Source organism: Mytilus edulis, chromosome 10 (genome assembly GCF_963676685.1).
Source record: "Mytilus edulis chromosome 10, xbMytEdul2.2, whole genome shotgun sequence".
Classification (NCBI taxonomy): Eukaryota; Metazoa; Mollusca; class Bivalvia; order Mytilida; family Mytilidae; genus Mytilus; species Mytilus edulis.
Window position 1 is genome coordinate 25,231,196 of NC_092353.1, and position 9,605 is coordinate 25,240,800.

A 9,605-nucleotide genomic window follows, 5' to 3' on the forward strand; every position below is an offset into this window, starting at 1 on the left:
TTATGAATTGTAAATGGTTTTTCGTCTAATCTAAAACAGCTGGGATGTAAAATAGTTATCCCACTCAGACTTGGTGTGTCAGTGTTAGATCACCCTCTGGCCTCCGGCCATCGGGGTAATCTTACACTGACACACCGCGTTCTCGTGGGATAACTATTAAAGATAAAATACTTGCAAAAGAGTTGGGAAATAAGAAAAATAAAGAAACCGATATTTTTCTGCTTAGCATATAACACGGTGTAGTACGTTGACGGTTGCTATTCGAAAAAAAACGCGTCCGCTGTTGCTATCCGAAACTTTTACGGTTGCTATTCGAAATAAAATGGCAATTTAGGATGGAGCAGCCCAAAGAAACGTCAACAGGCGCAGGTAATTTGTGTATATATATAATAAAACTGGTCTTACGGAATACTATAGATATTATCAACGAATACTGTCTACCCCTAACAAGGAAAATAGGTCTCGTCTTTGAAAGCGAGATGAATAAATTAGATCACACATGCCAAATACCCGTTATCGTTTGCACTGATTTATTCATTTTTAACGAAAAACTAATTGTTTTGAATGAAATAAAGATTTCAAAAGGGGCATTTATTGGTTTGCTAAGAGCTTTCAAAAGTATTAAGCGAAAGAGTGTTTTTTTATTTGTCACGGGACAATAATACGGGACTCTTCATGATTTGCTAGGGTTACGGTTACTATACAAACACATTATATATGGCACCGGTTATAAACTGAAAAAAAGGCACCGGTTACTAGTAGTTTTTATATTGTTATTTTCAGCAAAAAAGAGAAAGTCAAAGGCATGTCTGTGGCTCAATCGTCCAAAAAAGAAATCAAAAATTGAAAATGCTATTGTTACACCTTTACAAAGCAAAGATGCCAATGAAAGACCTAAAAGTATCGAACTGAGAAAAGCCCCATTAAAAACGAGAGGAAATAGGCGGAAAATTAGGAGGAAGCTCTATAATGCTCACGCGGACGACAAAATAAATAAGGAAATTACAGAAATATTACCTACAGTCATAAGCAAGCTGAGAGCGGCAAATGTTTTAGGGGATTTCTGCAACTTCTTAAAAGTTATTCACAATGGTAAATTTCCTTTAACAAATATAGCGTTCCTCCTTTTTCTTGATGTTGTTAGATGGTATTCTCTAGATAATACATCCAGCATGGAATATTCAGAAGACTGTTTAAAATTCTGGAAGGTAATGTACAGACTTTTCCATGGAAAGGCTCTGAGGTTTATGACAGGAATGAAGTCTGAATATGGCGGCAATAATAGACGAGGGGAATATAGTCCAGAAAACAGTTCCATTAACTTTGCTGTTCCATCTCATAAGCGCGTTGCTACTTACGAGTCTGTAGGAGTCAGCTTACCGAGTGAAATGAAACCGGGTATTATAAATGAAGCTCTTGAGTTAAAATCTGAAACAAAATCGTATGTATTGAGCTTTGATGGCAAAAAACTAGCTCCTGGACTTACTAATGAATGGGGGGATCAGGATCTGTTTGGTCATGAAGAGAAGGAAACACTATCCCAACTAAGAGAGCGCCTTCAAAATGATCTAAATATTATAGAGCTAGCAAAAGTAGAATGCCAGCGTGTTCCCGGCAAAACAGAAGATAAGATAGAGCAGTTAGAAAGAGCTGTTAAGGTTGTTTCTGTGCGAATAAAGGATTTGAGAATGTTATTTTTGAAACAGCAAATGGCGTTAAATAAGTTCATGAAAGAAGGTGGAAAAGATTGGAAGAAATCTAAATATGTTTATGCAATAAGCAGTGTACAGGCCCAAATGTTTCTAATAAGAAACGTTGTAAAGAAACTATTAGATTCCAATAGTTCTCTCCTTCTCCTAGGATCATTGATAAATGGCACATCGCAGCTTTTCAGTGAGAATCAATCCATTGATATATTTTCACAACGAAACATGTTTTCACTGAAGGAAGTTGAAGATATACCAGAAGGTCTTCTGAATGAATTGAGATTCATAAAACAAAGGTCCCCACAATGGTTCGATGCTCGAAAACAGCTTAAACTAACAGGAAGTACCATATTTGGAGGCTTAGGTCTTGATTCATTAAAACTACAGCGAAGACATTTTGATAAAGTTGTCAAAAACATTGAAATAGCCAAAGTAATTTCAGAAGACACTGCCAAACGAATGGAACACGGCACAGTATCAGAAATACATGCAATAGCAACATTGACTACGAAAGTATTGCCTCTCTACTATCCAAATCTAGCATACATTGAAGAAGGTGCACATGTTATTAATTCTAATGGAACTCCCCTCATTCTAGTCTCACCAGATGGGAGCTTGGGAAAAATGAACATGGATGGAATAGATATTCCAACACCTGTTGTAGCATGTGAATTCAAATGCCCATCACCGTCAGATTTTAGGACACCCGTGCACTACGACATGCCCATAAGGTAAAATGTTATTAAATTAAGTTTACACTTGCTTGAGTTTTTTTTTTCGAAACGATCACCTTGATGTTTTTTGTATCAGTTTGAGCTATTGGGGTCTTTTTCTTCAATGAAAGTCCTGTACGATTTTTTACAAATCATTGCAGATTATTTATTTGGAAGGATTAATTTTCGATCTTTATTTAAAATGGATGGAAAACATTGCAGACAGAGTCATTTATGCAAGCTGGTTTGTCAAATTTTCTGAAAACTTATTCTTGGTAATGCAAAAGGCGAATGTTTTTGAAACTTTACAAAAATTATATGTTTCACGGTCCTCAACAATGCTTGTTTAACCAATAGTTGCTGTTTTACTTAGACAAATATGACATCTATGGAATGCTTTAAACAGTTTTTGTCAGTTTTTAATATCATGACAATTACAGTGGCTCAGTGATTTAAGCCCTTGTAAGTCTTTATCTATATATTAGTATTTTTGATTTAGATACATACCTCAGGTTCTGAGTGAAATGGCCAGCATGAATGTTGAGGAACTAATATACCTTTGTTGGACAGATGAGAGCTCTACTGTGTTTAGGTGAGTGATTAAAAGCAGATTTTGGATAAAAATTGTCTTAGTGAACGGTCAACGCGATTGACACTTTATACACTTAACTGTTATCCATATTTTTTTAATTCAAATAAACCTAAGGAATAAAAAATAAACACAAGAAAAAAAGGCGATTCATTTAACAGAAAAACCATAGAAAACAAACGGACAACACGTATTCTATAAAAACAGAGTGAACTAATGTTTTCGGAATGGTTTTTAGTTCCTGCTCAGTATACGACCACCGTTGTAAAGTCGTGAAATGTTCGAATTGTTTACCTTGTTCAAAATGTCATCATTTTAGAATTGTATATGATATTTTATTCAAAATTCATTATTTATATCCAACTACGATACTTTAGGGCACTATATTTTCTGGTCTATACGTCCGTATCTCCTGTCGGTCGGTTGTCGGTCCATCCATTCAATTGTTCGTCCTTTCGGATTAGTACAAATACAAGCTTCCTTATATTAAAATTGAATTCCAAATTAGGGTTTTGACAATAAAAAGGTTTATTGAACATTGAACATGGAAAATAATAACGGCGGGGAATTATTGGACTGTGATATAATATTTCTTATTTTCATCTGTTTTGACACTTCAGAGTGCATTTTGATACTGATACATGGAAATTGATCACAGAAGAAGCACAAAATGTATATTTGAAAGAAACCCCGAAATGCCCAACAAGATTATCTGCCGAATCAAAAGTCATCAAAGAGCGTTTGCACATATTCAGAGAGAATAATTGTGAATTCATTTGCGAAGTTGCATCATGTAAAGGTGAACGAATTGGTTGCTCGTATCTTGTTGATGGATCGCCTTATGTTTATCCAATCTGCAATACAGAGGAAAGAAACAATTTAACCGTCGACGAAATGGATTCAATATTCAGTAGCATTAATACATGTATCAATGAAGCTTATCAAATATGTAGGAAAAAGGCCACAGAAGTTATAGTTTGGATCTTAGCAGACACAGACCGAATATTCAACCCAGATGTTCCCTACGCCATACCAATTGCGTATGCAATGAAGGGCTATAGTCTAGGAACAAAACCAATGAGAGAAATGCATGAAGACGTACTCCGAATGTGTCATGAGAAAAAAATTAATGTAGTTGCAAGCTGTTTTGATGGTCAATGGGCTAAATTATCTACACGAGACAAAAATGATAAACCTCTGACAATAATGCAATTGCAACGCGATGTTTATTCAGAAGCATCAAAACTTACACGAGATGCGATAGTGAAGAAATTACTTTCTGAGTCTATTTTACCAGCTGAACAAATTTTTTCTATTACCGAGAAAACAGAAGAAGGACTAAAAGTTTCATCACCAATGCTCAAAAGAATTACGTTGTCGTTAAGGCACAAACTGAAACAAAAAAAGAGAAGTTCAGTTGTTCAGAATTTAGATAGTGACACTGTTTCATGTCTCCCAGACGAAGCTTTAGAAACATTGATTGTTGAAGATAACCACACTATGTTTCCGGACAGGATTGATGTTGAGGAAGAAACCACAAGCGAAAACACAGTTGGAGATAATGATGATGAAGACAATGATATGAATGAAGTAGCCGATCAGACGAAAAATGATAAACCAGTACCACCCGAGACAGTTGCAGCCATCTTCCATTCATTAACGATCCATACTAAAGTATCCGTGAGTAGAAAATGGAGCAAAAGGACAGTCAGCGACCTGATAAAAATACTAGATGACACATCTCTAGTAAGGAAAATGCAACATGACGAATTGAATGTTGTTATCCAGTTGACAAAAACCCAACAATTAAAGTTAGGCATCAAAATAAAACAAACCTGCTGTCGGGATGAAAAGGCCATATTTATCAGAAGAGTGTTTGGGTCAAAGCAGGACGAAATATTTGAAAAAAAGGTCAAGGAACTCATGCCTCTAAAATTGATTGCCTCAAAAGTTGTGCGTACCTGTTTGTCAAAGATACCAAAAGAGCGTTTAAACAACACTGTAGCAGCGATGATGATTGATAAGAGATACTGTGAATGGAAGGAAGCATCTGCATTTAAACTGGATACAGAAATATATAATATTGGCAAAACAATTTGGTTTTCGTTTCCAGAATTTGATGAAGAGAAACAAAAAATGGAGCCAAAATGTCTAGATGCACACCATTTGCTTGTTAACCTTCGCTGTAAAGTTTGTAAAGATGGTGTATGGGGCATACGCAAAGATGCATGGCATGCTGTTGCTGATAGTGATAATAACATTATCAGCAAAGGTATTGTTGTTGACCTTCTCGATAAGCAAAACAATGCATTTGCCAAACGTACATTTAGTAATGAAGTAGAGGAACAAATGAGAAAACTTGATTTCGTTTCAGAAGCAAATTTCTGTTATATGATACGCCGTTGGTATGAAGCTGAAGATTCTGCCGGGTTTTCTGCTGAAGATCGTATTCAACGGAAGCTTCAACTCAAGGCATTTTTGTTGAAAGACGTTGATTTTGGAATTTTTCCACCACCAGGAATGTATGTAAAAGGATTCCCAAAAATCATGTACGAAGGATTTTTGCAGCGCATAGATACATCAATTCAGTTGTACGATATAGTCAAATCTGGATCGTATAACCAAAGAGCATTATCATCACTTGTGAATGAGACGTTTTTCGGAGAACTTAGTGAGTTAGAACCAACGAAATTAGGATGCCCAAAGGCCATTAGTATTCCACGACTTATGGCAAATGTTACAGAGATGCAGCATTTTCGATGTGATCCATCTGAAAGGTATACAATGTGACTTGTTTTCTATATTTGTTTACATAAATAACTATACCGTAATACCTTCGTCCTGTCTTTATATATCAGATATCCTTATTTAAACAGACACCTTGTTAATGTGGAAAACTAAATGTCAGATTAAACACAAGCTAGAAAAACACTATTTGTCATTAATGTTCTTCAATTTTCTACTTTATTTGGCCTTTCAATTATTTTGATTCGAGCGTCACTGATGAGTCTTTTATAGAAGAAACGCGCATCTGACGTAATATAAATTATAAGCCTGGTACCTTATTTGCTCATTGTTGAAGACGTGTCAGCGAATTGCAAGATGAAAACAGGAATTTCGAGGTGTTCAATAGATATAATATGTACATATATGGCTGCCTTGAATTCATGATGTACATCTGTAAAAAATAACTATCAGATGCTAAATTTTTAAATACTACATACAGTACATAGATGAAACACCTAACATTTCAAAATCTTTAATATCCATATATACATGTTCTGAACAATCGATTTTTATATGTCCATCTCTTGTTTAGTTAACTTATAAAAGTAGCTTTTATATATTTTGAAATTTATTTTATTTTCCCGCACTTTTCAGGGCATTTAATATAAACACATCAAGAAGGCCGGTGTATCCACAACACAGTCTTCTTCCAGTGACCGATAAAACAGAAATATGCGTAGCTACATATACAGAATGTAATCACCAGATTCCTCAAATATATCCAAGGTATGTTTAAAAAGTACGAAGAATAACACCACTTTTATACATTCTTAACCCTAATGAATATTTAGAAGTGACTGTGTCTGTCACTCCGCATGTCAGTGCAGATCCATGACCTATTGCAAAAAGAACAACCTCATCTCGATTTTAACACTCAGCGGTTGTGGTCCTTCGTATGCCTGTGAACATTTCCCAAAAAATCTCGGAAACCTGGCATTTATGGATTGAAATAGTATTCGTGTATCATGTTTAAATACGGGCGTGTGTAACACAATAATATAACCAACCGGTATCAATTTTGATTAATATGTTAAATAAAATAGCCCAATTACTAGTGTCACAAAGCTCTATCGACTTTGTTGTCGTCGAATCAAACATGACTACTTTAAAGTTGCTTTAAAATGGTTCTTATAAAGTTTGGGTTCATATTCCAAAATATGAAATAGTTGATGATGAGACACATTCAACATGTGTTCAATGTTCTAAATTACTTGGTAATATTTACATATATTTTGCAGAAACCACACATTTGATTCGCCCTCCCGGCTTAACAAAAAACAGAGAAAGTCAAAGCGGTCTGATGTTTCGAAACCAAATGCTGTTTCAAGAGGTTGTCTTCCAATACGACAGCATCACAAGTGTGATGAATCAAAGGTGTTACCAACAACTCGGCTTGGAATTGAACTGCAGGACTGAAGATTCATCTTTGAACATTACCTAGTACGTTTTGGACTCAATATCAAGAGAGAAGACAAGGGACGGATGCGGGAAAGAACATCACTGTATGAGAATGTGAAAATGCGGGGGAAGGGGGGGGGTATTTTTTTCATTTGAGATTGAACTAAACTAAAATATAAACTAGTATACATAGTCCTAAGTTACTAAATAAATACATTGATAACAATATTGACAAATTTTATTTACCCAAAACTTCATACTATTAAGCCATCAATTTTGAATTTGATGACAATAACCTGCAGTCTAATTAAAAGCATTGAAACACATATCTGCACCAATCCGTCTATGAATCGAATGGTTGATACATAATTTTTGGCGAATATGAATTGTCCTTGTAAGATGAAATAAAACAAAACAATAAACACATAAAAAAACAAAGCACATATTCTCTTGTACCTAAACAAAAAACATAGTAAATCGTAATACTGAATCTCTTTTGATTAATGTTATTATAAGAAAATACTTCAAATTCAACACAAATGTGTTAGACATTACAATTAGGCGTGCCCTGTAACTTTTTTGTGTTTGTATAAAGATGGCCGGTATTTGTATGTCTTGCCACAACCGGCACATTGGTACCTTTCAGGGTTTGCGTGAGCAGCTGTATGGTCAGCTAAATATCGTTTTGATTTGAATTTCTTGCCACATTCGTCGCAAGACAATTTATCAACTCTTTTAGCCGAACACACATGCCGTGCTAGACTAGATTTATATCTGTATGTATTGCCACACGCAGGACACCCAAAGGGTTTTGTTTTTTCGTGTGAGGCCTTATGCCCTTCAAAATTGTTCTTGTAGGTAAACCCTTTGCCGCACTGGTCACAAAAATATTTAAAGTTTCCTTGGTGTTCTTTTTTGTGAGAGTTCAGGCCTCCTCTAGTCTTGTAAGTCTTGTTACATTCAGTGCAGACAAATTTTTTCTCACTTCCATGTGACATGACATGGTTTGTAAGATCATACCTAGAGTAAAACGACTTTGAACAAATGTGACACTCGTGACCATTACCGGTGTGACCCACAACATGTCGCCTCAAACTGGTACACCTATCAAATGTTTTATCACAAATATCACATACATATGATTTTGAGGCAGGGTTATTGTTGTTGTTGTCTATTGTTACTTCAACTGTACCAAGCAGGTCTTGGGCCAGTTGGGTCTTGATTGATGGGCTCGGTTGTGGAGTTTCAGGTATGATTTCTTCATCACTTGTGATGGATTCAACCAGAGTGAGCTGAGTTTCAGGTATTATGGTTTCTTCATCGAGAGGAACTGGATCTGAGAAAGAGTCATCAAGTACCTGACCTGAGATAGTCTGAGACTCATTATGATGACTTTCAGGGCTGTGTGTAATTAACTTGAAGCCAAAGTAGGACATGTCTTTACTTAACTCCTGTAAATTATTTATATATGAATATTGAGTACATGCAGAAAATAAAACTATAAGCATTTCACAATATGATAAAAAGGTGAAATTTGAGAATATAAGAAAGAAAAAAAACAATGATTTCGTGTAGAAATTGTGGAAAAATCATTTTATGTTACCTTTATGACTGAATTTTACTGTTTAACCTTTATTTTATAGACCTTTTCTATAAAACGAAAACAAGTTTAACGAATAAAAAAAGTATCAGAAATTGTATCTTCACATATTCCACGTTTGTCACTCGAATATATGTTAGCACTGCAAAATATAGCTTTAATATTTCATGTTCACATTACCGACTTTTGAATCCGGTACAAGTGTTTTCTTTCGACAGGATACCTTCTTGGCTGATATATGACGGTATTATTCTACCCATTCAATTAACAACAACTTAAAGAAGTAAAAATCTAAATTTCACTCGGTGCTCTCGGGACAAGAATTTCATATCAGCAAAGTAAATAAACGTTGTCGAAAAAAAATATTGTCCGGATTCAAAAGTCGGTAATATCAATACAAAATGAACTAAGCTACATTTGATAACTTAACTATAATTAAAAATACTGTTACATTGAACACTAATTGGCGGAATAAAAGATCGATTTGTGACCTGGTTTATTACGAACGTAACAATAATATCTGAGTCTACGCTTACTCAAATATTAGTGTAACGTTCATAATTAATCAAGTCCCAATCCGATCTTGCATTCCGGCAATTATTGTTCAACGTAACTGTAGCCACTTCGAATGAACTATTGGTTATTTTCCGTTGTAATACATAACCGGTTGACTCATTTCACTAGATACCAGGAAACACACGAAGGAAATTAAGCAATGTATGTTTTGCAGAAATATTTAAAAAAAATTACACCTATAATAAAAGTATGTTAAAAGGAGTACTGGAATATAGATACATAGTAACGCTCAGGCG

General features: G+C 35.1%; 2 protein-coding genes across 2 annotated transcripts; one reads left to right on the forward strand and one right to left on the reverse strand.

The window, feature by feature from the left end:
* The first annotated feature begins 2,535 nt into the window (after nucleotides 1–2,535).
* Nucleotides 2,536–7,421, forward strand: LOC139490728 (uncharacterized). The gene is made up of 4 exons (XM_071277695.1): nucleotides 2,536–3,011; nucleotides 3,629–5,785; nucleotides 6,390–6,521; nucleotides 7,034–7,421. Exons 1-4 carry the CDS (start codon nucleotides 2,944–2,946, stop codon nucleotides 7,209–7,211), a joined length of 2,535 nt encoding a protein of 844 aa, XP_071133796.1. The 5' UTR covers nucleotides 2,536–2,943; the 3' UTR covers nucleotides 7,212–7,421.
* A 329-nt stretch (nucleotides 7,422–7,750) lies between these two features.
* Nucleotides 7,751–8,629, reverse strand: LOC139492664 (zinc finger protein 2-like). Its single transcript, XM_071280816.1, has one exon. It carries the CDS (start codon nucleotides 8,627–8,629, stop codon nucleotides 7,751–7,753), a length of 879 nt encoding a protein of 292 aa, XP_071136917.1.
* Nucleotides 8,630–9,605: the final 976 nt, after the last annotated feature.

Coding starts and splice junctions, on each gene's coding strand:
- LOC139492664 (XM_071280816.1), bottom strand. CDS start 8,629: ATGTCCTACTTTGGCTTCAAGTTAATTACACACAGCCCTGAAAGTCAT.
- LOC139490728 (XM_071277695.1), top strand. CDS start 2,944: ATGGCCAGCATGAATGTTGAGGAACTAATATACCTTTGTTGGACAGAT. Junction 3,012..3,628: donor GAGAGCTCTACTGTGTTTAG/GTGAGTGATTAA, acceptor TTGACACTTCAG/AGTGCATTTTGATACTGATA. Junction 6,522..7,033: donor ATTCCTCAAATATATCCAAG/GTATGTTTAAAA, acceptor TATATTTTGCAG/AAACCACACATTTGATTCGC.